Source organism: Herpailurus yagouaroundi, unplaced genomic scaffold (assembly GCF_014898765.1).
Source record: "Herpailurus yagouaroundi ecotype Mexico unplaced genomic scaffold, PumYag 193, whole genome shotgun sequence".
Lineage (NCBI taxonomy): Eukaryota > Metazoa > Chordata > Mammalia > Carnivora > Felidae > Herpailurus > Herpailurus yagouaroundi.
Window position 1 is genome coordinate 5,622,709 of NW_024412424.1, and position 26,220 is coordinate 5,648,928.

At 49.3% G+C, this 26,220-nt stretch overlaps 1 protein-coding gene across 3 annotated transcripts in view; it reads left to right on the plus strand.

Moving 5' to 3' along the window:
• KLHL18 (kelch like family member 18) overlaps positions 1 to 26,051 on the plus strand; it is a 55,629-nt gene extending 29,578 nt beyond the window's left edge. For 2 of the 3 annotated variants that reach the window (XM_040445183.1, XM_040445185.1), the window contains 9 exons: positions 3,808 to 3,938; positions 6,363 to 6,503; positions 10,554 to 10,752; positions 13,583 to 13,743; positions 14,958 to 15,094; positions 16,446 to 16,683; positions 19,856 to 19,960; positions 21,969 to 22,080; positions 22,822 to 26,051. In XM_040445183.1, coding sequence (XP_040301117.1) covers positions 3,808 to 3,938; positions 6,363 to 6,503; positions 10,554 to 10,752; positions 13,583 to 13,743; positions 14,958 to 15,094; positions 16,446 to 16,683; positions 19,856 to 19,960; positions 21,969 to 22,080; positions 22,822 to 23,208 — 1,611 coding nt within the window. In that variant the 3' untranslated portion in view covers positions 23,209 to 26,051. The remainder of the gene's footprint in view (positions 1 to 3,807; positions 3,939 to 6,362; positions 6,504 to 10,553; positions 10,753 to 13,582; positions 13,744 to 14,957; positions 15,095 to 16,445; positions 16,684 to 19,855; positions 19,961 to 21,968; positions 22,081 to 22,821) is intronic. The other variant, XM_040445184.1, reaches the window with a different exon arrangement.
• The last annotated feature ends 169 nt before the right edge of the window (positions 26,052 to 26,220 follow it).

Sequence of the window (26,220 nt, forward strand, 5' to 3'; positions counted from 1 at the left end):
TTGTGAAAGATGAATAAGCTTCTTTCAGTTAAAAGCTGGATGGGGGAGACCTTCAGAAAACAAGAAGGGCCTCTTGGAAATTAAAAATACACCATAGCCTTATAAAAAGCTACAACACAGAAATATTGAAAGATAAAGTTGAAGAAGATTCCCAGGAGACTGACCAAATGAAAGAGATGGAAAATGGGGAACAGGTGAAAAAAACATGGGGCGCCTCAGTGGCTCAGTCAGTTGAGCATCTGACTTTGGCTTGGGTCATGATCTCGTGGTTCATAGGTTTGAGCCCCATGTTGGGCTCTATGCTGACAGCTCAGGACCTGGAGCCTGCTTTGGATTCTGTATCTCCCTCTCTCTCTGCCCCTTGCCCCTCCCCCCTCAAAAATAAACATTAAAGGGGCGCGCCTGGGTGGCTCAGTTGGTTGAGCGTCCAACTTCGGCCCAGGTAATGATCTCATGGTTTGTGAGTTCAAGCCCCACGTCGGGCTCTGTGCTGACAGCTCAGAGCCTGGAGCCTGCTTCAGATTCTGTCTCCTTCTCTCTCTGCCCCTCCCCATTTGTGCTCTGTCTCTGTGTCTCTCAAAAATAAATAAATGTAAAAAAAAAAATTAAAAAAAAAACAACATTAAAAAAATTTTTTTTTTTTTAAAATATAGGCACATTCCAAGAGGCCTAACATCCGACTAATAGAAATTTTGGAAAAGAAAAAATAGACAATAGGAGGAAATTATCAAAGAAATAGGATGGAAAAGTATTCCAAGAACTAGAATCAAGTCTGTAGATTGATAAAGCACGCTGAATAAAGGACACCAAGAGCAAGGTATAATCCTGTTAGATTCAGAACTCTGAGAATAAAGAGAAAGTACTAAAAGCTTCTAGAGAGAGCAGTCACATACTGAGGGTTAGTGTTCAGAAGGGCATTAGATTCCTCAAAAGCAACAAAGTAGAAGACATTGGAGCAATGCCTTCAGAATTCTGATAGAAAAATATATTCCCAACTTAGAATTTTATAGCCAGCTAAACTGTCACCCAGGTTTAAGGCTAATACATTTTCAAACATATTGTGCATATGCCCTATGATATTCTGATATAATAAGAATATGTATTTGGTCTTTTTCCCTGGTTTCTGGCACAGAGCTCCTCAAACCCTTGGAATTTCCTGAATAGGGGTGATAAAAGCATCTTTTGTTATAATATTTGGTCTTTGTTCCCAGTTCCTGACACAAAAACTTCTAAAACCCTTGGAATTTCCTGAGTGATAGGAGTGTCCTTTGTTATTCATTACAAATCTCTTTTCAGCCACACCTGAGTTTATGCTAATAAGGTGACTCTTTGTGGGCCCCTAGATAGCTTCAGGATGGGGGCTGGTTCCCAGAGGAGGCAACCATGTGATTAGAGGGTTGGAATTTCAGTCCCACCCTTTGACCCCTGGGAACCTTCCAGCTTAGTGAAGGTAGCCATGTGTGAGGAGAGTGGCACACATAAGGACAGAAGCTCCTGTGCTCAGGACCCATCTAGACTTTGCCCTATGTACCTCTTTATCTGGCTGTTCTTTTGTATCCCTTTACACTGTCCCTTTATGGTGTATCCCTTTATGATTACACCAGTAACAGTATGTAATCCATTTTCCCTGAGTTCTGTGAGTCATTTTAGTAAATTATTACACCTGAGAAGAGGGTTGTGGGGAACACTCCCCCCTCAACCCTGCCCCGACTTTATCACCAATTGCCCAGAAGTACATGTGGCCCAGCCAGACAAGCCAACCCTGAGACAGTGTAGGAGGGATAGCACAAGGGTGTGAGCACCAGGAAGCAGGGATCACTGGGGGCTGTTTGTAGTTAGGCTGCCACAAGTAATAACTAGAAGTGAAAACTCAGGAACTATTATAGGGACATTACTTAGAAAGGTGAGATAGGGGCGCCTGGGTGGCTCATTCGGTTAAGGGTTGGACTTCGGCTCAGGGCATGATCTCACGGTTTGTTGAGTTTGAGCCCCCACATTGGGCTCTGTGCTGACAGCTCAGAGCCTGGAGCCTGCTTCGGATTTTGTGTCTCCCTCTCTCTCTCTCACCCTCCTCTGCTTACATTCTGTCTCTCTCAAAAGTAAATAAACATTAAAATTTAAAAAAAAAAAAAAAAGAAAGAAAGGTGAGATAAATACCAGAAGAAAGAAGTTGCCCCTGAGAGCAGGAATCAGGGAACCAGAAGCTGCTGGTGTGAAAAACCTTGTAGAACAACTTTAAGAAATATTTCCAGGGGCATCTGGATGGTTTAGTAGGTTAAGCATCCAACTTCAGCTCAGGTCATGATCTCCCAGTTCGGGAGTTTGAGCCCTGTATCGGGCTCTGCGCTGACCCTGCAGAGCCTGCTTGGGATTCTTTCTGTGCCCCTGCCCCATCCCACGTGCTCTCTCTTAAAATAAATAAGCAGGGGCGCCTGGGTGGCGCAGTCGGTTAAGCGTCCGACTTCAGCCAGGTCACGATCTCGCGGTCCGTGAGTTCGAGCCCCGCGTCAGGCTCTGGGCGGATGGCTCAGAGCCCGGAGCCTGTTTCCGATTCTGTGTCTCCCTCTCTCTCTGCCCCTCCCCCGTTCATGCTCCGTCTCTCTCTGTCCCAAAAATAAATAAAAACGTTGAAAAAAAAAATTAAAAAAATAAATAAATAAATAAGTAAACTTAAAAATATATATATATTTCCTTTTTTTTTTTTTTTTTAATTTCTGACCCCCGCCCCAGAGCACACAGCCATTTAATGCCCCTGAACACCAGTAGGAGAGCAACACATGGATTATGCGAGGAACTCATAGAATCTGAATCAGTGAGGCCCCTTTGGCGTTTGGAAGATGGTGTGATCTTAAAGAACAGCTTCCAGATAATAAACCTAAAGTGGTGCAAAAGAGGCCATAGTGACAGAACTTGAACTAGAACCCTTAAATAAATGTGACCCGGGGAAGAGCATTGGGTAATGAGATGCTCTGGCATTTCTCTAATGTGGAAATGGGCAGGGATGGTGGGGGGGAGACTGTTCTTTCTGAAGACTAGAAAGTTCTTAAGTGGAAATGTTTATGTGGTTTGAAGCTATAAATGGCAAAGCTTGTGAAAAAGACTATCCTTTTGACAGATAGTTGGAAAGCTCTTTATAGGACTCCCCAGGCTAAGGATGTGTCTCCTTAGTGAGGGTTTGACACACTTTGGAGAGAGTCTCTGTCCCTGTGTGGCCTGAGCCTTGTGGGCCATGCAGAGCCCCTGCCAGTACACAGCACCAGCCATTTGAGCTGGTTGTTGTCCCAGGACCCCCCAACATTTGTGCCCACAATGCTTGCTTTGTCCTTCATCCCCACATGTGCCCCTATTCAAGTCTGGTCTTGTTTCTCCTTATCTCTTCCTGTCACTGTGTATTTACCCTTCTTGAGCCTGCTGTCAGGAGCTCCAGGATTCTTGGACAGTTTGTCAATTCCATCTGCCTTTAATCGGGGTCAGGATAACATGAGAAATCAGGTGTTTGAGTTGGCGGGGAGTTGGGAACAGTGCAGTGAGACTGCCATATAAGTAAAAACTACCACTGGAAGCATTCAGGCTTCTAATTTTTTAACCATTTTAATGCCTCATTAAGATGTATTGCTTACATTCTTCTACTATAACTGAGTGTGTTGAATTGAAAATCTCAGGGTCTCTATGACAGGCTCAGCTCTCATGTACTGGGATGCCTCCAGTACCATTGCAAGGGGCAGAGGCTTAAGCGGGGGGAGGGGCAGTTTGGGTTTTGGATGTGCATTCCTCAGTGTCTCTGTTTATATTTCACTCTGCCCACAGATTGGGGACCACAAATTCAGTGCCCACCGGATCGTCCTAGCGGCCTCAATCCCGTACTTCCACGCTATGTTTACAAATGACATGATGGAGTGCAAGCAGGATGAGATTGTAATGCAAGGAATGGACCCAAGGTACTCCATGTCTCCGCTAGGTCTCACAGCCTGCAGTGCCACTGGGGGGCCTGCAGCGGGACGCAGCATCTAGCGCAGCTGTGCGCACACAGTAGGTGATTTGTTAAACCAGTTAGAATCTCTGCCCAGTGGCCCGAGACAGGGTTAAATTGAGGAGAGTTTTTCTGATGCGTTTTTACTCTATTAGAGTAACACATTTAATAGGAACTAGACCAAGATATTTTTTATAACTAGGACTGGGTACAAGGTGCTGGAATACTATTCTGTGTGCTTTTTTGTGCCAGCCATTGTAGCTGGCAAAACAGTTTTTCAAATAAGTGTCTTCATTCATTACCCTCCTTACCAGTCTAGAAGTGTTATCCATCAGAACTTCCTGCATTTGTACTCTCTACAGTGGTAGCTACTAGCCATACATAGCTACTGAGCACTTGAATTTTAACTAGGGGGATAAAGGAGCTGAATTTAAAATGTTTTAAATTTAATTGTAATTAATACAGTTTTTAAATAGCCACGTGTGACTGGTGACTACTCTATTGAGACAACACAGATTCAGAAGATGGCAAAATTGTGGTTATTTGATGGTTGAGAACATTGATGTCCAAAGAGGTCAGGCCCAAAAGTGATCCCCTCTAAATTTCTTCCACTGTCCAACACAGCCCTTCCTAGCAAACAGTTACTGGCCTCAAAGGTCAGTACTGCCGCTAGATGAATGTGCGCTAGATGAATTTTTGGGGGCGGAAGGCAGTACCATAACCCCTGAAATCATGCCATTTAGGCACTTACTTAAAGTTGTCCTTACATGTAGAGTCGCTTACTACTGGACCCTCTACATGGAAATACTTTCCTGATTACTGCATGCAGACTTTATGTAAACATATCCCATAGTATGCCTTTTTGGGCCTCGAAAGGGAAATGGATGTTTATGTGACTGATTCTATGCAAGTCTATGAACTGAGAATGTATGTTTATAACCTAGGCTGTATCCAGGGGCCCGCTGCACACCTACTATGTGCCTGGCACTGTTCTGAGATCTGGAAATGCAGTAGCGAACAAAACACACAGGGTGACTCAGGGCCATGACATTCTCGTTGGAGGAGAAATAATAAACAAAACAGGGACTCTAAAACGTCAGCCAGTAACCTGTCATTTGTTGCCTACCTTCTTAATCTCACAGTGATGGAAAGAAGGGGTAAGGGAGCCAGGAAACTGTAGTACGCTCTGACTGATTGAAGGTGATCTGCCCCAGCACATGGGGAGGATTTATATACCCAGTGCAAGGCAGAAATCTCAGGCCAGCTCCCTCTAAGGAAAGACACAGAAGTGGGTGTGCAAGGGCAGTTATGCACTCTCTTCTCTCAGGTCTGTGTCTGAAGGAGCTGTGCTCATCACCACGCACAGCACACGCGCTTCATTTAAAAGAGGTAGACTGAGCACCTGTTATGTGTGCTGCTGTAGACAGGAATAGCACTGAGAAGACAGCACCTCTTATTGTACCAGCTTTCTAGTCGTGAGCATCTGGCATTAAACATGCACATGCGTCGTATGGCTGGCAAGTGAAAGTGATATGAGAAAAGTAAAGCAAATGAAGGTGGGCTTCTGTGCTGTTCCAGGGTGATCAGGGAAGGCTTCTGTGATGAGGTGACATTTGAGCTGAGACCTTAATTAAAGTGAGGGAGTGAGCCATCTGGGGAAAGAGACCTCCAAATAGAGGAGCAGCCAATGCAAAGGCCCTGCGGTGAGAGTGTGTTTGGCATATTGGAATGGAGTGAGGGCTAAGAGTAGAAGGTGATGAGGTCAGAGAGCTGGAGAGGGGTCAGACCACATAAGGCCCTAGAAACAGAATTTGGATTTCATGCTCAGTGGGAATAGAAAGGCAGAAAAATTTGTTGGAGTCTCATTCTGGAAATTCATCTCGAAGAAATAATAAGAAACATTATTTATGATTGCAATACAATGAATGCTATGAGCTATTTTGCCTACCAATAAAGGAAATAAATTATAGCTTGTTTATGTGTTGAAATACTATATAGCAGTCACTAAAAATGATAAACATGAGGACAGTATAGCAACATGGGAAAGGAGTTGATAAGTATTACATGATTATATCCATACCATCTCTACATGCAGGCAAATGGGGATTGAAAATGAACCTAGAAAAATAACCACTGTTGACTCATTCAGTAGTAAGATAATGGGCACTTGCTTTCTTTTTCAGAATTTTCTGAATAAAATTAGGCAATAAAGACAGCTTAAGAAGTAGAATGTATCTTTGGCTCCTGGTGAAGTAATTATTCCTTTCAGATGGATTCTCAAAGGGCATGGGCAAAATGGATTTTAGAGAGGAGCCCACACATTCTCCAGGTCAGCATGTCAGCTTGGTTAGGGCCAGAATCTCTGAAGAGTATCTTTTCTGTTTCCCTCTAGCGCCCTGGAGGCTCTGATCAACTTTGCTTACAACGGCCACCTTGCCATTGACCAACAAAATGTGCAGTCGTTGCTGATGGGGGCGAGCTTCCTGCAGCTGCAGAGCATCAAAGACGCCTGCTGCACGTTCCTCCGAGAACGGTGAGGTCGTGCGATGGACCTGGCCCATTTCATTCCTGGAATCCCCTGTGAATTTGTTGAGTCTTTGGGGCATGCCGAGTTTTCCGAAGGGAGTGAGCCAGGGAGTTTACTCTGCAGAAATAACCTTTCTTCAGATCTCTGTCAAGTAGTGTCCAGTTATTTGGGGTGAACATTTGAGGGGACATGATTTACGTACCCCCGCCTGCACTCCCCCTGGCCTGACATGTACCTCTTCTTCTGGTCCTCTCTTCAGTTTGACCAGCCACTGATTTAGCTGACTGTTCTCACCAAGCCGATTGGTTCAGTGCTACCTGTTGCCTAGCCTGTCTCCATCTTTGTGTAGATCCTGCCCCCTCCTTGAATGTCTTGGCTTCTTTTCCCTTCATCTCTTGAGGAGCCTACCCAGATTTCACCTCCTAGAATTCTCTGTCTCCCTCCGTCTCCCAGAAGCAATCATGGACTGTATCCTTACCTAAGTCCAGCATTTGGCAATGACCTTTTGATGACAGAGCAGATAAGAAGGCTCTTCCTCCCCCTCCGGAGGCAGAGCTCTTAGCCACAGGGTAAAAGCTGCGCCTTCACCACTAGAGACTTGAGGGTGCAGGTTAGCACTGGGCTCCACATAGGCAGGGAGAAAGCAGAACAACGTTTCTACCTGAGCTTCTATGATCACAGGTCCCTGACCTGAAAACCAGCATTCTTCCCACCTCAGATCTGCCCTCCTGAACCTCATTGCGTCGTAGAGCTGCCCTCTCCCATTCCTGCTCCACCAGACCAGTTCACTTAGCAGCTCTGCGGACCCCACCTGCTGTCCATGTCCTGCCCATGCGGTGTTCTTGGATGTCACTGAGCACTGCTGTGTGTGCACCTAGTCTTGATAACCGTGGTAATGATGCTTAGCATGCAAGGCGCTCTCTGCTGGGCTCAGAGTGAGTGGTTTCATCATGAGGTAGATGGTCTGTTTCAGGTTTTACAGATGGAGACCACATAATGAGAGCACAGCCCCAGAGCCCCGCCTGACCTTGCCCCGGAATGCGGGGGGTGTGGGGCACACAGTCTTTCCTACTCATTTGTGAGCTTCTTCTTCTTCTTCTTCTTTTTTTTTTTTTTTTTTTGTCTATTTATTTATTTTGGGAGAGACAGAGACAGCATGAGTGGGGGAGGGGTGAAGAAGGAGAATCCTAAGCAGGCTCTGTGCTGCCAGCTGCATAGCCAGATGCAGCGCTTGAACCCACGAACCGTGAGATCATGACCTGAGCTGAAACCAAGAGTCAGACACTTAACAGACTGAGTCACCCAGGCTCCCCTCATTTGTGAGCTTTTTAAGGACACAGATGAGACTCTTGTTTGTCTCTTTGTCCCCACAGAACTCAATGATTAATTAGGCACTCTGGAAAGAATTAAGGTTGGCCACTCTCACAAGGGGACAGCAGCTCCACCTAGGGGCTTTTGAGGTCATCACTATCAATACTGGACCAGCCTCTTTTATAAAGTAGTGTCGTCCAAAAGATGCTTAAAAAGTGATTTTTAGACCAGTGGAATTTTTACATGCATCAGTGACATTTTAGGAAGACATACTTAAACACAAAGCCTGATGTTATGTCTGTCTTTTGACATTTTTCCATTCAGCCCTGCAAGAAAAACACACCTTCAACTAAACTGGGCTTTGACATCTAAAAGAATGGGATGTGGGAAGCCTGTCTTTATTCCTCCACACAGGCTCCAGAGGCTTGGCCTGCTTTCTATTTTCTTTCCAGTAGTTACCACCACTGCTTCTGTTCCTTGGGGTGGTTCTCCTGAGCCTGGCTGCAGAGTGTGTTAGGGTGTCCCAGCTGCCCCCTTCCTATGTATCCCCTTCCTATGGAAGCATGTGGACCTTCCATTTTCAAGTTTTGATTGCTAATGACTTGAGAGAAACCATTCTGAGCAGTGGTGGAAAAGACAGGATGTGCCAGGGCACAGAGAAGCTGCAAAGCCATCAGAGTTCTTAGAGCAGTCGTTCCTGAAGTCTCTCCACCTATTGGGTCTTCAGCCTCTCCTGATTTTTTTCTTTCATGAGACTGGGGTTGATTTTTTTTCTTGTGGCCCCTTTCCAAGTCTTCAGATGTATGGACCTCCTTGTGTCTAGGTGAGCATTGGAGCTGTGTATTTTCTAAAATACTCGTCTCAGAACATCAAATGCATCAGTGAACCAAGCCAGTAAGTTATTTAATTCAAGTCATTGCTTCCTGACTTTGATAAAGCATTACACCTTACCGTGGCCTCCTTGCCAGCAAGGAAGGAGGTCGTGAAGTGTCCACTGAAAGATGTGCGTCTGTATCAACACTTTGGGTTCTTTTTCCCTCTTATCTTCTTCCTGCTCCTGACGGGGCCGTCTCCTGTGTGCCAGCATTCCCTCTTCCTTCCCCACCTGCTGCCTCACAAGCAGGCTGCCCACATCCCATCCTTTTAGATGTCAAAGCCCAGTTCAGTTGAAGATGTGTTTTGTTCTTAATGCCAAGCCAGTGAAAGGCAAAGGTGAGGTGCAGGAATCCTAGCCCGAGAGGGAGCGGATGGGAATGTGCACAAGTCTCATTCAGTCACTGTGAGCACTGCAGGAGAAAGGCGTTATTTGATGACTGAGCTGAGATTCTGATCTTAAGCCCTGTGTTCCTCACTGGACATGCTGCCTTGCCTACGTGTTGCTCAGTGCTCATGCTTCCCTGGCCTTTGTGGAAATGCATGTAGGTTTCCAAAGCAATGGACAGACAGAGCCAGTTCAGTCTGGAAGGGAAACAACATCTTGTGGAGTTTAGACTATCCCAAAGCCAGACTCCTGAGATTGCCCTTCAGGTCTGCCGATGAGGGGCAGGGGTGCTTGTTGGTGAGTACAACTCTGCCTAGAACTTTAAACAACATGGCGGCGGGGTGGGGGGAGCAAACCTTCTGATACATACCCTCTCCCTCCATGGATTATCAGTCACAAAGTCAAAATAAGAAAAGCCCCATCCCCCCAGGATCTCCTGCTGTCACTAAGATTTCAGCACCACTTTGGGCTCATTTGAGATGCAACAGTAGTAAGAAAACCATTATAAACATGAAGGCAGCTGCCCCGACTTCATGCCAACCACCACGCTGAGTGCTTTTGCCACATTCTTGCTTAATCATGGCCACAGCCTGAGGAGGTGGGTAGCTGTTGTCAGGTGAGGCTTTTTCCAGGTGAGGCTGTTAGTGGCACTTGAGGGATCCTCCCCTGTCACCTGGTGCCATGCAAGGCCCGGATTTACCCAGATGGCCCCAGTGAGGGCAGGTCTGCCTTGGGGCCACGGGAACGCGCAGAGGGTTCAGCCTCGGCACCGCCACTTGCTTGTAGAAGGCTGTGGGCACGTTTCTTAGTTTCTCTGAGCCTCAGTTTTCCGTCTAAAAATGGAGGCGATTACTGCTTGGCAGTACGGTTGGAGACTCTGGCCTGGCAAAGTACTGGGCTCACCGATGGTGCTGAGTGGTAGCTGCTGCTGTCGCTTCTGGGCGTCTGAACAATTAGACCCATAGAGCTTCTTGCTATTTAAAAAAGATGAAAAAAGTAAGTATAAGAATAAGATTTTAGATCAACTGAAAAGATGAAAAAGTGGAAGGGTCCCGATGTTAGAGAAGTCGTCTCCCCGCGTGGTTTAAAGTCTCATCCTACAACCTCAGTACCCCCCTGGGGAACAGAGGTCGATGTTCACCAAAGCATGCCAGCGGCTGAAGGAAAGCAAACAGGTTTTCCAGTATGTGCTCTCTTCTCTCCTCAGGGCTGCTTCACGGGACTTCCTGGAGAGCTCATTCCACCTAGACGCACTGAGCACGAGGCCCAAGAGGCAGGGCCCTCTGAGGATATAAACTGTCTTAATTTTAAGCCTGTACAGTTGAGGTGCTGAGAGGCACCCCTGAGATCACACAGGGAGTTTCCAGCAAAGCTGGGGTTTTTTCCATTCTGTAGCACCCCACCCCCCGGAACCAGCCTGAGAATGATCAAGGAGAACATTCTTCCTCTAAATTGTTTCTTTTCATCTTCTCTTATGCCAAAAGCCTCCACCCCAAAAATTGCCTGGGTGTACGCCAGTTTGCTGAGACGATGATGTGCGCGGTGCTGTACGACGCGGCCAACAGCTTCATCCACCAGCACTTTGTGGAGGTGTCCATGTCAGAAGAATTCCTGGCCCTGCCCTTGGAAGACGTGCTTGAGCTGGTGTCTCGGGATGAGCTGAATGTAAAATCTGAGGAGCAGGTATGTAGAGCAGGGCAGCGGTCTGGTCTGCAGGTGACACGGGGCTACTGCTCTTTCTAATCTTTGTTTTCAGTTGTTTGTTTTTTTTTTTTAATTTTTTTTTTTTAACGTTTATTTACTTTTGAGACAGAGAGAGACAGAGCATGAACGGGGGAGGGTCAGAGAGAGAGAAGGAGACACAGAATCTGAAACAGGCTCCAGGCTCTGAGCTGTCAGCACAGAGCCCGACGCGGGGCTCGAACTCATGAACCGCAAGATCATGACCTGAGCCGAAGTCGGACGCTTAACCGACTGAGCCACCCAGGCGCCCCCAGTTGTTATTTTTTTAATGAAGATCATGATGTGTGTGCAGCTTGTTGATTGTGGGTTTGTTTTATTATACTACGTACATCTTTCATGGACATTTGTATCCATGTTAGTGTCTAACATTCAGTTGATTTTATCAACATCGCATCCCTTATTGGATGTTCGGGTTATTTCCAGCATTTACCATTGGAAGTAATGCTGCCGTGAAAGAATCTTATTCTAAAGGAGAGCAGAGCACCGGGGCAGTCGCTGGGGAGGAGTATGAGGTCAGGAGGGGTTGGTTTGTTTTTTAAAGTGAGAGAAATGACGGGTACATTTGGCTGCTGGTGGAAATTTTCCAGAAGAGAGGGAAGAGTTGGCGATGTAGGAGAAAAGGGAGAATGACTGCTGGAGCAATGTCCTCAGTAAGCAAGAGGAGGCAGAGCAGAGGGCACAAGGCGTGTACCTGTTAGAAGTGCCAGCCGTTCTCATCCGCCACCACAGGAGGAAGAACCCCCGCACCCAGTGGCAGCGGGGAGGCGTGGGGTGAGAAGGGAGGTGCTGGCAGATTCCATTGACATTCTCTTCTGGCTTGGTTCTGTTTTCTCAGCTGAGAATGGGGATCAGGAGGAGTAGTAAAAACGTGAGGTCGGATGAAGAGGCATGCACCAGCCCTGTGGGAGCTGGAAAGGAGATGCAGCTAGAGGAAGGAAGAGGGCTTGGTGGGAAGTGGCCCCGATGAGATTAGCAGTCACATATTTAGAATGGGCCGGCCAAAGGGCGCCTGGCTGAGCCGAGTCAGAGGTGCATGCAACTCATCTTGATCTTGGGGTTGTGAGTTGGAGCCTCATGCTGCGTGTACAGATTACCAAAAAGAATAGATAAACTTAAAAAAAAAAAAAAAAAAAAGAATGGGTGGGCCAGCTCTGTCAGCTGCAGAGTGCGGGTGGGGGTGAGCTTAAAGAGGGACCTCACCAGAGTAGAGACTTTTTTCCCAGGTGGGCGTGATTAAGGGAGATAGGCTCAGCATGGGCACTGAGAGCCCCCACATCATAACTCATGGAGCCGGTGCTGGATGACAGTGGGGAGGAACCAAGCTCTGCAGGGGACCCTGAGAGGGAGGTTGGGGGAGAGGGAGCACTGTCAAAGGCTCATTGGCATCAGTTACTGAGCAGAAAGGATTGGAGGCAGTGGTCACTGCCGGCAGATTGAAATTGATGGAAGAGGCGGAGCCTTTGGATGATCAGAGGGTCCTCGAAGGACAAAGAAGACCTCTTATCGGAATGGTCGAGAAGAATGTGAATAAATGGGAGTGCAGGGTGTTAGCAGAGGAGCAAAGGGTGACCCTTTAGGTGAGCAGAGGTGGGTGTAAGCGCCTGAAGAGGACTGGGAGTAGATGTTACCTGGAGCAGAGTGGGGCGAGGGCTGCACAGCAGAGGGCTCGAATGCAGGGGTGAGGTGTTTAGATCTGGCCCTGCGGACACTGGGAGCACCACCCGACAAGGCCTCCACCTGTTCAGTCGTTGGGAAACCTAGCCAAAGTCCAGGGCAGAGCAGCTTGGGGTATTTGCAGTGGAGAGTCCTGGCCTGTCGTGAAGTTCTGCTTCAGCAGGAGGAGCCCCAGGCTCCAGGAGGCTGCTTATTTCCCTAATGTCAGAAAAGCAGGGGGAAAGTGGGCCCTGAGTGTGGTCGTGTGGGCCCTGTGATTCACAGGGAAGAGCTCCGTCCCAAGAGCAAGCCCCTCTCTAGCCATTCCACTGATGAGCGTGACCTGGGTCAGTTCAGTTACAAGTGGTACATTTCAGGGGTTTTAGAGGGACATACCCTTGTGGCTAGAGCTGTTAGGGAGACCTCCAGAGAACGTGGATCCGGAGCCAGCGTTAAGAAAAGGGGAGTGGGTTTAGAAGAAGAGGAGGAGGTGAGGGGACTTGGAGGTGACGTGAAGGTGGCAGTATGAACAGAGAACTAGCCAGCCTGGGAGGCGGTGGGGGAGGGGGCTAAGGAGGAAAGCAAGCAGGGTGGAATGCAGAAAGGAATAAGGAACCATTGACAGCTTTTCTTTTCTTCTTTTTTTTAATGTTTATTAATTTGAGAGAGAGAGACAGAGCATGAGCGGGGGAGGGGCAGAGAGAGACGGGGAGACAGAATCCAAAGCAGCTCCAGGTTCTGGGCTGTCAGGACAGAGCCCAATGCAGGGCTCGAACCCATGAACTGTGAGATCATGACCTGAGCTGAAGTTGGATGCTCAACTGACTGAGCCACCCAGGTGCCCCGGCAGCTAGCTTTTCATTAGGAAGGTATAATGAAAGCCAGGAGCTTGTTATAGTCACGAGGCTTGTGTTTCAAAAGATGGCCAAATGGGGCAGCTTGGGGAGGTAGAAAACAGTGGCTTCAGGAAACAAGGAGGAGGAAAGATTGATGGACCCAAGGGACTAGCTGAATATAGGGAGTGGAGGGATGGAGACAGGGTGGTTGGGTGGGGTGCCTAGGGATACGGCCCGGGGAGAGAGGAGTTACTGTACAGCTTGCATCTCTGCCACGGCAGGTCTTTGAAGCTGCGTTGGCCTGGGTCAGATACGACCGGGAGCAGAGGGGGCCCTGCTTGCCTGAGCTGCTGTCCAATATCCGCCTACCCCTCTGCCGGCCCCAGTTCCTGTCAGACCGTGTGCAGCAGGATGACATGGTGCGTTGCTGCCACAAATGCAGGTGAGTGAGGATCAGCCTGCACAGGATGCTGCTGGGGTCCAGGCAGAGGAGAGGACGTGGCCCCACTTAGGCTGTTGATGTTCCAGCTCGGGGGAGGAAGGATTGAGTGATCAGTCCTAATTTATAGCACGCAGATTGATCTGTCTTCTGTCTAGAGCCCGGAAAAGCCCAAGTCTGACCTCTTGGGCAAAGAAATGTGCCATGAGGGAGCATCAAGGCAGAAGGGGCTTCCTCCCCCATGCTGCCTGAAGATTTCCTAGCATCTCCAGGAGCTCACTTGGTGACGACTCCCTGGGGCTCCTTACTGTCTCCAGTAAACATTAGGGCGCTGGCCTTGGGTGGGTTTGGGCCCATCTAAGTGATGGGCAAGTGGGTGGGGGGACATGTTTACGGCACCTGAAACTTTTACCCTGGGTAAATCAGTGCTGACCTGGCACAGCAGAGCTCCCAAAACAGCTCAGAAGGCGGTAGCCCTTTTGGAGGATCATTATAAAAGCAGAGCAGCAAAGAACAATGTTCACCTTCCTCCAAACTGCTTGTCATATTCCCAGCGGGTTCAAGGGAGGTCAGTGGCTGTGTGCAAGCAGTATGAAGGTGTGTTTTGGCAAGGCGTGGAAGTGTGGCTACGGGTGGGTGGGACCCCGCAACCAGCAATCTCAACGGTGCTGTTAAATTTGAACTTCATCCTGTAGGCAACGGTTAGCTATCGGAGGTTCTTAGAGACAGCTTGGACTATAGTGTGGAGGGTGGAATGGAGAGGCAGGACTGGAGGCAGAGAAATCCACCAGGAGCAGTCAGCTTCTGCTGCCACAGTCTAGGTGAGGAATAGCGAATTGCAGGGTGCGAGCCATAGGTATAGGAAGGGCTGGGTCTCCGTTGTGACAGGATGCAGGCTGCTTGTTGAACCTCCCCAATGCCAACTGCTGTGGCCATCACCCTGTTCTTCTGCCAGGTGTGTGCTTGTTAGAAGATACTCATTTTGATTACACCTGCTGACATGGGCTCTGCTCACCCTGCCTCTCCAATTTTGAGCATGTTTCAATAGCTGTGTATGGTTTCCCCTGGACTCACCTGGGTTCAAGACCAAACCTTCCAGAAGGCTTCTCCTCCCATATTTCCCCTGCAGTTCGGGTGGGGAAGCCATGATTGGAAATACACATGTAGACCACGTGGGGAGAGTACCTCCTGTCATAACATCTTGTGCCTTGTTCCAGGGACCTGGTAGACGAAGCAAAGGACTATCACCTCATGCCAGAGCGCCGGCCCCACCTGCCGGCTTTCAGAACTAGGCCTCGCTGCTGCACATCCATTACTGGCCTTATCTACGCCGTGGGGGGCCTCAACTCAGCAGGTATCTTGCAGCTCCTCTTTGCAGCGCCCTGTCTTGGACTTTGTGGACGAAAAGGCACCCAAACAACCTAGCCCGGCCCTCTGGTTCCCCTCCCTCGTGTGTCACCACCCTGGTCCCTCTTGATTTTGTACAACTGTACTGCAGTTAAAGCATGTCAGATGTTAATACCGTTGAATCAGAATATCAGAGCTAAATACAGCCCTGGGTAGAATTCAGTTAAACACCCAGTTCTGTTACCAAGCTAATTACATTGGTCATACGGATCTCTGGAGTTAGACTATGACCATGTCCCCATGAGAAGGAAAATTCTCCATATACACAGGTTCTGCCACTATCAGTAATGCTGTTTTCACTTCCTACCTGCAATGAAAAGCACACATGCTTCAGAATCCGTATGTTGTTGGCAGCTCTTACGCAGTCAAGTTTTCAGGAAAGCTTGTGGGCCCCTCTGCCCTCCTGCCCACCCAGGCACTGCTGCAGGGCAGGAGAGATTTGTAACGTGGCACCTGAATCTTTGTGGTACAGTGGCGTGAGATTGTCATCTAGGTGAAGGCCAGGCCGGTTCACAGTGTCAGTCTCGGTTTGTGGAGGTGGGGCATTGGTGGGCAATCCTGGGCAGCTTCATTTTTAATTGAAGGTTAATGAGAGGTGGGTACAAGTCTCTGCTGCTTGTTAACCATGTGACCTGGAGAAGGGAAGTCCTTAACTAGTACACGCTGAAGTGTGGACGGTATGAGGTACCCCACAACAGAATAACACAGGGAAGGTGGATTATCTTATTTGATCCACAAAACAAACAAACAAACCTGTTGTATGAAGGTAGGGTTGGAATCACTCCTGGCTACTGTAACTACTGTTTATTGAGAACTTAGTATGTTTTAGAACTATGCTAGGTGCTTTGCCTATTCTGTCATTTGATCTTGACAACAAAGCTGCCACAGAGATTATCCCCATTTCATGTGTGAGAATAGAAGGTAAGAATACAAAGCAACTTGCCCAGAGTCACATGCTAGTAAGTGAAAGTCAGCAGGGGACCCACCCCTTCCCTCCAGGCATGCTTCCTGCCCTGGGGGGATAGTGTGCCCATTTCCCATCTTTGGCTTTAAGCAGGTGGAATACCTCACTGCAGTTGTAAAACTGCCCTCTCTAGAAAGTACATGCCTCTTGTCTGATTCTGATTTTCCTTGAAGAATTAGGTTTGAGGTTAACACAGCTGGAATGTCGTAGTGGGCCCATCTGGCTCCAGTAATTCTGTGGGAAAAATTGATAGAGTCAGGTCAAACGTTCCATATAATCAATGCCCAACAGCCGTGATCTAAACACGTGGTCTCATTTGTTTTAATTTGAGTAGCAAATTTTTATGCAGGTGATTCCCTGAATGTGGTAGAAGTATTCGACCCCATCGCCAACCGCTGGGAGAAGTGCCATCCCATGACAACAGCCCGCAGCCGTGTCGGTGTGGCTGTGGTGAACGGGCTTCTGTATGCCATCGGAGGGTATGACGGCCAGCTACGGCTGAGCACTGTGGAGGTCTACAACCCAGAGACGGACACATGGACCAGAGTGGGGAGCATGAATAGCAAGAGAAGGTATCCTGGAAGCCACTTGTGCAGCCCGAGCACACACACCGAACATCTGGGGAGCACCATGAGAGACAAGCCAGAGGCACATAATAATGTAAAACACAAGCTGGCCTGGGAGTTTCCTGCGGCCAGGCCAGCCACAGCCAGCGCCTCCCGGGAGCCCGCCCCCCCCCCCCCATCTGCTTTAAAATCCCTGCCTTGTCCTTTGAGGAACCTGGGGAGATGAGACACAGACATGTGGAAGTTGTATTATTATTTAAGTGTCAGATAAGGACTGAAAATGCACGTTATGGAAGATTTGAGAAGGGGAAAAAAACTGGATGGGAACCTCTGGAAGATTTCAGGGAAGAGGTGGGATGAAAGTCGACACTTGAAGAATGAGTAGGATTTCACTTTATTAGTGATAAAAGGAAATGAGCAATGTTGTCCCTTATACTCTCTTCCCCCCCCCACATCTCTGCCACATGCAGGCTTCCACTACCCCAGGGAGTATGTGAGCCGCAGCAATGCACTTTACTTCAGGGCCCCCACCCCCAGGTGTGAGCACATAGGTATTTGTGAAGTGGACCAAGTTTATGTCGCTTAACAACTTCCGGATACTTGTTTCCTCCATCGCTTGCCTGCTCAGATTTCCTGAAGAAGGGTTCGAGGGCATCCAAATAGCACCTCCATTCAGCCTTCTTAGTGCTGAAGAGGCAGGCAGCCTCTTCCCTTACACCAGGCGTGTGTGGAGCGTGTGCACGGTTGGGCGGTGGGAGCTCTGGAGTGGGAGGGGATAACTGGACAAGTTCTTCTGCCCTCTGGGGGGCCACCCGGATCAGCAGTTTCAAGTGGCATTCAGGTTTCTCTTCCGGGGCTGACAGAGGAGAGGAAGTTGTCCCTCCTCTCCTCTGTATAACCAGAACAGTTCTGCATTTCTCTTTCATAAACTGAGCTTCCTTGACAGAAGCCCAACTCTAGAGGGAAAGTTAAATGAATTATTTTTGAAAGGGACAGTTTGAAAACCACTGGAGCAGATGCTCTGCTTTGGGTTTTCTGTTTGTAAGATCAAGTGACTGCATATGTGGTGAGGAGGAAGAATCGGGGTGGGAGACCTTTACCATGTGAAAGTGTCGGGCCGGGAGGCACATGTGCCCTGTCGTGCAGTTAGTACGTGGCCTCGAGCCGGAAGGAATCTGCTTCTGTACCGATAAGACCAGATTCACAAAGGGTCAAATTAGGCTCGTTTGGGAAAAATAAAGTTTGTATACACGATCTGCCCCTCTCGAGACCCTGAGCTAACAGGCTTGTGGTTCCTTTCTCTCCCTCTCCCTGCCTCAGTGCTTCCCTTTTCAGCTCCTTGGGTGCTTTGTGGCCTTCTGTGGCCTCGAATGACTCATCGCTCCATTTCCCCAACCCCTGATTGCCTTTTTTGCTTTCACTGCAACTACTTGTTCTTCCTTGTGTGTCTGCTCTGGGCAACTGCCTTGCCTTGACGTCCCCGGGTTTGGAGTGTTGTCCAGCAGGAGAGTCCCCTGGGCATCCCCTTCCCTCACTGTGGCTAATGCCCTGTTATTAGTAGCGTGGATCCAGCTCCATTTCCTCCCTTTTAAATTACAGGCTGCCTAAAAATGTTCTGAGTCCCTTGCCTGCTGACACCCCACATGGCAGTCTGTCTTGCCAGTTGGTGACAAACTCCTCCCTGCTGTCAGCCCTTCCCCTTCAGGCTTTCTCTTGTGGACCATTCTAGTCCATGCTGGTCAGCGTGCCCCCCACCCCCCTCCCCCTTCACGCTGGTTCTACCATTTAGTTGACAGTTAACCTGATGCAGTTTTGTGGCACCTCTTCTCTCATATTGCTGTTGAGCTCATTCCTGTGTTGTTAACGTATGTCTGCTTCTAGCAGGATAGTGATGTGTCTAGTGAATTTGTGGTCTTCCCACGGTCCTTGCCTGAGGCAAGAGTCCTTTTCCTCTTCTAGGCTGGTTCGGGGTTGGGGGGGGGGGGGGTTCTGTTACCGAGTCCCTCAAAGGGACATTGCATGGAATCAGCTTGATTTTACATTGGAAAGGTGGCAGTTAGCCCGGTATATTTTATTTTCCTGTTTGTCAGCCACCCAGATTCATTTTTAATCTTCTCCAACATCAGATTTGAAAACCGTGAATCGGGCAGCTTGGCACTCATGTTTCTCATGAAGCTTTATGTAGAATGGAAGATTATGTGATTATGCCAGACCACTGGGTCTTTAATCTGAGGAGAGTGGGACATGGTAGACAGCAGGGGAGTGGGCTTGTCGCATTTAGATAGGAAGCATGCCTCTCCCTGGGCAGTCTGGAAAAGCACCCGACCTCCCCAGCCACAGCTGCTCATCTGTACAGTGAAGATGGTGGTATCTCCTTGCAGGGTGTGGTGAGGGTGGGAGATAGCAAGCCTAGAGTACCTGCCCTATGTCGTAAGTGTACAACAGGAGACTAGCGTCACCCACTGAGACAAAGTAGGGGCCATCGGGGCCACATCTGTCATGGAAAGACATCTGTCAAACTTCACAGCGAATTAAATAAAATCAGGCTAACGCAACAAACATGTTGAAGGCCTATCACGTACAAAGCACCATGCTAAGCACTGTCAGAGTCACACAGAGGAAGACCCCTGTCTTCCAGGAGGTCCCCACTTGTTGAGAGGTGACAGGTGCCAGAATGTAGCACCTGTGGGTGGGAGCTTTGGCTTGCTCAGCACTGTGAATCTAGTGCCTGGGATGCGAGCCTCCTGAGTACCTCATGGGATCTGAGGAGTGAATGAGTGACCACAACCAAGCTGTGATAAAGAAGCTGTCCCTGGCAGCGAGGGGCGGGAGGAACGGACTCTTGCTGAAGGATCCAAGATGGCTTTTTGAGCAGGAGAAAGAGGAATTTGACCTGGGCCTCAAAGGTGATGAGACCCTGAGCACAGCAAGGTGGAAGGTGAGCATTTCAGACAGATCAAGGACTGAGAACGGGCCCCAGAGCGAACCCTGGCAGGGGGTACCACACGGCAGCTTCTTTCTTTCCCCCTCAATTTTACACCTTTACTTAGTCACACGTGTGGGATTCAGGTCTGCTCTAGAAAGAGGCAGTTGATGGTTAGGTTTATCCCCCAGGGAGCATGAAAGGCTGGCCCTGGAAGTCGGAGGCCCATCTGGATGACAGCTCTGTCTTTTTCAGTGCCATGGGGACGGTCGTGCTGGACGGGCAGATCTACGTCTGTGGGGGCTACGATGGCAACTCATCTCTCAACTCTGTGGAGACCTACTCACCCGAGACAGACAAGTAAGGACTCCAGCTCCCGGGGACAACTGAAACTTGTTAAACAGAGTATAAAGAATTAGACCTGCAGGATAGAGAATATCCTAGTCGCCTTTTCAGCCCGTATAGTACCTTGCATATAATAAGTATTTAATAACTTTTGGTTAAATGAATGAAAGACTGAATAAATTTTATTTTATTTTATTTTTTTAAGTAAGCTCTGCACCCAACATGGGGCTTGAACTCATGACCCTGAGGTCAAGGGTTGCAAGCTGTACCAACTGAGCCAGCCAGGCTTATTTTATTTAGTTTTTTAATTTTTTTGACTTGAGAGAGAGGCAGAGGGAGAGAGAGAGAATCCCAAGCAGGCTCCACTCAACATGAAAGCCCAACATGGGGCTTGATCCCACGACCCTGGGATCATGCCCTGAGCCAAAGTCGTGAGTCAGATGCTCAACCAACTGATCCATCCAGGCACCCATGGATTGAATAAATTTTTAAAACAGATAAGTCTGCGTAGATAGCTGGAAATGTTTATTTAATCATCTATACCTCTTTGTTAAATCAGCCCATTTTTTAAAATCTTTATTTATTTTTGAGAGAGAGAGACAGAGTGCGAGCAGGGGAGGAACAGAGAGAGAGAGAGACACAGAATCCGAAGCAGGCTCCAGGCTCCAAGCCATCAGCACAGAGCCCGACATGAGGCTCGAACCATGAGATCATGACCTGAGCCAAAGTCGGCCACTCAACCGACTGAGCCACCCAGGCACCCCTAAATCAGCCCATTTAATGGAAGTGCAGGTGAAAGGGGATAAGAAATAAATGCACAACACTTTCCAAAGTAGAATAGGTATGACTCGGGTAGGATGTGATTTAGAGAAAAAAAAAAGTTATATGGTCAAATAAGCTTAGAAGACATTGATGTCTGTACCGCTAGAGTTCCTGTCTTTCCATAAAACATGTTAACATTTTAAAGACTGAAAAATTCTGCAGTGAAGAAGTCTGTTCAATCTCATCTTACACAACGCCTGTCACCATCTTCCTTTATGGAATACTCTTTGGAAAACAACTGGCAAGGTTAGCCCAAATTTTTCATTTCAGTATTTGAATCTTCTCATAAGCCAGTTAGTTGATTCATCAGAATGCTTTTCAGCCAATGTTCCATTCACTTAACGAACTTACTATGTATCGGGCAGCAGGCTGGGTGTCTGAGATCCTAGCAGCCGGTCTGCAGAGGCCACAGGTGCATCGTGATTCTCCTACCCTGGGGGCGTCTGTTTGGAGCTCTTGGGTGCAGGGTGGGGAGCACCTTCATCTTTACCATGGCTGGCAGGGAGAGGCAGGGTGTCAGGGTTGACTTCTGAGAGGAGACCCATTATGGATAGTGGGAGATGCGCATTGTAGGCAGGGAGCAAAAATAGAGGCCCGGAGGACAGCGAGTGCTCAGTGTGACCGAGCAGCCAGCATGCATGGCATATGGCAGGAAATGAAAGTGAAGTAGATGCGGACCAAGAGATAAAGAACCGCATAGGGAACTGGGATTCTGCCATGGAGAAAACAGTAAGGAGCCACTACCGGGGTGGGCTGCATAGGGTTGGGATGGGGAGGATTTGAAAGCCAGGCCACCTGTAAGGAGGCTGTGGCAGGCCACCAGGTGAGAGGCCCGAGCTAGGGCAGCGGTAGCAGGGATGGGAACGAGCAGTGACTACCAAGGCAAACCAGCTGGGACTTGGTGACCACAGGAATGTTGATGATGAGGGAGAAAAGACCATGAACACACTGAATCTGAGTATGGCGGTTCAATGGCTGGTGGTCCCATTAACAAGACTGGGCAGTGCAAGGGAGGAGCAGATCTGTAAGGGAGAGGGGCCTTGTTTGGGACGTGCTGATTTTGAGTGCCTGCAGAGGTGGGGAGATTGTGCGGGGTGAGAAGGAACACTCCACGCTTCACCCCAGCCCTTCTGAGCTGTCCTGGGAGGACAGCAACGCCCAATCTCATGGCCCCCCCTCCTCCTCTGGCTCTTCCCTGAAGGTGGACGGTGGTGACCCCGATGAGCTCAAGTCGCAGTGCTGCTGGGGTGACGGTGTTTGAGGGCAGGATATATGTGTCGGGTGGCCACGACGGTCTGCAGATCTTCAACAGTGTGAGTCTGGGCTCCCCCGGGGCTAAGGGTACCCACTCCTTCCATCTTTGAGAATGATTTTGAAAGGTAGTTCTTTGGAAGAAACTCCAGCCTTGCCGTAGCTGGGTAAAGCGTCATCTAGTGAGGTTTCAGGCCATCTGCCACGTGCTCTGAAATTCTTCTGAGAATGGGAGCCAGTGCACACAAAGGAGGGGTAGAGTATAGCCATGCCAGCCCCACCCCCACCCTGTCCAGTTCACAAATGCTTCATGAGACCTGGCAAAATCCCTGCCCAGAGTAGGCGCAATTATACACAGTGTGAAGTTTCAAACAGTTGTATTCTGGATGATTTGTTTATTCTTTAAAATAAACATTTATTCTTTAAAAAGCAAACAAACAAAAAAACCCTCAACCGCCATCTAGTGGTAGATCCATGGAGTTGCTCAGTGCTGTGGTGGAATGCACTCTGGACAGGTTTCGGGAGACCCTGCTCTCATCCCAGCTCTGTCACTACATAGCAGTGTATCCTTGGGCAACCCCTCTGTTCCCTGAGATGTAAGACAGAGGGGGTCAGATTAAGTGATGTCTCTCCTGTCCCATAGGCCCCAGAGCAGGTGCGCAGCCAAGGAAGCAGGGCATGGGAGCCAGGGCGCACACTGGCCTCTGACTGGAGTCTGACACCATGCAGGTCACCGTGCCCTGTGAGGTCGCCCTGCGGACTGAGCTTCGGCTCTGACCCCCGTGCCTCTGTCCCCAATGCAGGTGGAACACTACAACCACCACACAGCCACCTGGCATCCAGCGGCCAGCATGCTCAACAAGCGTTGCCGGCACGGAGCCGCGTCCCTGGGAAGCAAGATGTTCGTCTGTGGGGGCTACGACGGCTCGGGCTTCCTCAGTATCGCTGAGGTGTACAGCTCCGTGGCAGACCAGTGGTGCCTGATCGTCCCCATGCACACGCGCCGGAGTCGGGTCTCCCTGGTGGCCAGCTGTGGGCGTCTCTACGCTGTCGGGGGCTATGATGGACAGTCAAACCTGAGCTCGGTGGAGATGTATGACCCGGAGACGGACCGCTGGACATTTATGGCCCCCATGGCGTGTCACGAGGGAGGGGTTGGCGTGGGCTGCATCCCCCTCCTCACCATCTAAGGCAGAGGCAGGGGATGTGGCGGGGTAGGGATCTGGTACAGGTACAGGCACTCCCTTCCAGGGACAGGCCCCCTTGGGAGAGGTGGTAGACCAGGGGACGGGGTAAATGTGAGCTTGCTGGAGGTACAGCCTTTCCAAGTGCTCACAGCCTCCCTCACTGTGCTGCCCTTGTGACCTTCAAGCCTAGGTCACCAAGATGCACAGCGTGGGACTGAGCCCCTCCGGGTTCCACGGCTGGTGGCATGGGACTGCTTTGCTGGTCCACGCGTACACAGGCTCCATCCAAGTCGGCCTCCCACCTGCCACTTGGCGGAAAGCCTGCCATCTGACGCTCTTCCTCGCCTGCTGTTCTGGCCACGCGGTGGCCAGCTTGCAATGGGGTAGCTGCAGTGGCCAAGACTGCTGGAAGCTGGGGTGTGGCTAGGGGAGGAAGGACACGCCCCAGGGGCTCTCGTTGCCTGTGGCGGTGCAGCCACAGCAACTTGCCCGTTGCACACAAGCACCTCCCTCTTCCATCGTAGGGCACAGAGGACTGTGTCTTCATTGCTGGGTGACCAGGGAGAGCAGAAGCTTTTCCTGAATTTTGGAATTTTAACGAGGTCTTTTTCATCTTGTTCAGGAGAAATAGAAGGAGAAAAAAGATACTTGAAAGAAACCGAAAGATATTTAAACAACGAAACAGTTGAAAGAAACTGGAAAGAAAAATACCTTTTTTTAAGTGAACGTTTTTTGCGAGTAGAAGGCATTAGAAGACACTAAAGGCAAATGTGGGTTTAAATGGAAAACTGCCCACCACGAAAAAGGGCGGGCGGCATCCATTCCCACATTCGGGTCCCAGGGTCCTGAGGCCTCGCACAGCACTTGGGGTTGCCTCTGAGCCCTCGCGTGTCTGGGGTCAGTACGCTCTCCACTGGTCCTCTAGCAAGGTGCTCATGGGGTTTGTACTCACACTCACCATCAGAGGACTTTTTTAATCGTAGGCTTAGTGAATCGGCTCAATTACAGCCACTCTTCTAGGGGAGAGTTTCCAGCTGGTCGCCAGAGGCTCCAGGGTGCCCCTGTGGTCACCTCCCACTGCCACCATGGCGCTCACTCAGACTCTCCGCCCCTACTTTCATTCCTCATATGACCAGCAAGGAGACAGCAGGTCTGGCCAGATTCTCGCCCGTCTATCATTCTCGGATAGTTTTCCTCATTGCGATACTTCTGGGGCACATTGACCATTTGTACCTCTAGAACCTAACCAGGGACTTGGTCCTTCCACCAGCCATGGCTGGCTTGGTCCAGTAGCCTCGTCTACCCTCCAGTCCACTGCTTCTCCATCCACTCGCCAATTCCAGGGGTCTGGCCTCCCTCCAGCCCTTGGCAGACCGACCAGCAAGGTGGACCTTTACACTCAAGCAAAGCTGACTTTATGGCAAAGAACTAAAGGCCGAAAGAATCTCTTGCTGCTGCAAAGAACAGATTTTATATTTCTTCTTGTGATCTTAGCAAATGACCTCTTGAAGAGACTCCATGCTCCTTCTCCTCCCTGAACAGGACCTTGACATCACACAGCAGGGCCTGAGCAGGAGGACACTTCTGTTACCAGTGCACTGGGCAGTGGGGCTGGGCTTCAGCTGCTGCTGCCAAAACCTGGTTTTCTAAACTGCTTCCAGCACAGACTAAACGAGGACACAGTTCCTTTAATGCAAGACTGTGTCTTAGGATCCCATTCTCTGCCTGGCTGGTCTCCTGTCCCTTGCTGCCTACTAGGGTGGCCTGGAAGCCTGTTCAGAAAGGCCCAGTGTGGATCCTGAGACGTCTTTTCCACCCCCACACCACAAGGTTTACGAGTGTGTGCGATCGCCACGTATCCAGAAGGATGTACCTTTGTTACCTGCCACTTAGGAGCCGGGCCTCTGCTACGAGCACTTGAAAATGATGTTTTGATTTCAAAAGACCCAACAGTCTGATGTAGTTTCACCTGGGCTCGTGGTGGAGCCTCAGCATTTCTCTCTCACTCCCTCTGGGTTTGCCTACAGAAGTAGACTCGGAAGGCGGTTGGGTCTGCGTTTCCTGTTAGAGAGGCGTGTGTCAGTGCTCCTCTTATTATCAGAAGCCCTTTTGTGAACTAGAAGCAGTCCTGGCCATCCCGGATTGTGGAGGGGTTAAGGATCAGTCAGTGGGCTAATGAGGGGACCTCCCGGGCCCTCAGGATGCTGGCACGGATGTTGCCATTGAGGCTGATAGATGATTTCCCCACCATCTGCTGCTCTTGTAGTGGCCTTCCTGAGTCCACTCCCACCTCCTGGTGTGGAAGTTAACACTGCTGCACCCGGGGCCAGTGCTTTGATCTGGGTGGGCTGTGAGCACGAGTGAGCCAACACCAACATTTTCACACTCTTCCAGCCGTCGCTTCCTCGGTCTGAGGGGGGTGTTTGCAAATGACTGGGCTGGCTCTTTGGTGTTGGAGCCTTTCCAGTAGCCCTGTGAAAAGAAGAGTCCTCACCCAAGGATGTTGTGAAAAGCGTGTAACTAGGAGGTAGGAGAGATGTCATGCTCAGTGGACCTTGGGGTCCAGCCCAGCTGTGAGCACGGGATTGCGGCACTCAACGTCCTTGGGCATTTCCCCTCCTCAGATAACACACAGAGCCTTCTGGGTTTCACCTGAGATCAAAGCCAGGATGGGAGCTGAAGACCAGCCTTTTGGTCACAGAGATGGAAGTAGGTAGAAATTCTTCCTGCCCCCCCCACCCCCCGGCAGTTTAACCTTTCCCAGAAAATCTTATTTCCTTTTATTTATAGAACGCATGTCTTTTGTGTTAAGAAACCAAAGAAAAATAAAAAGTACACTCCTAATATCTTGTCCTTTCTTGTTTTATTTTTTAAATATTAGAAGTAAATCATGTTTTTATTGAAGTTCAGTGAAAAGATATATTGGACAAAGTAAAAACATTCCTGTGAAAATAAGGGAAGAGCCAGATGTATAGCAAAATCAGTCTTTGGAGAGACACATGTATGTTTTATAAG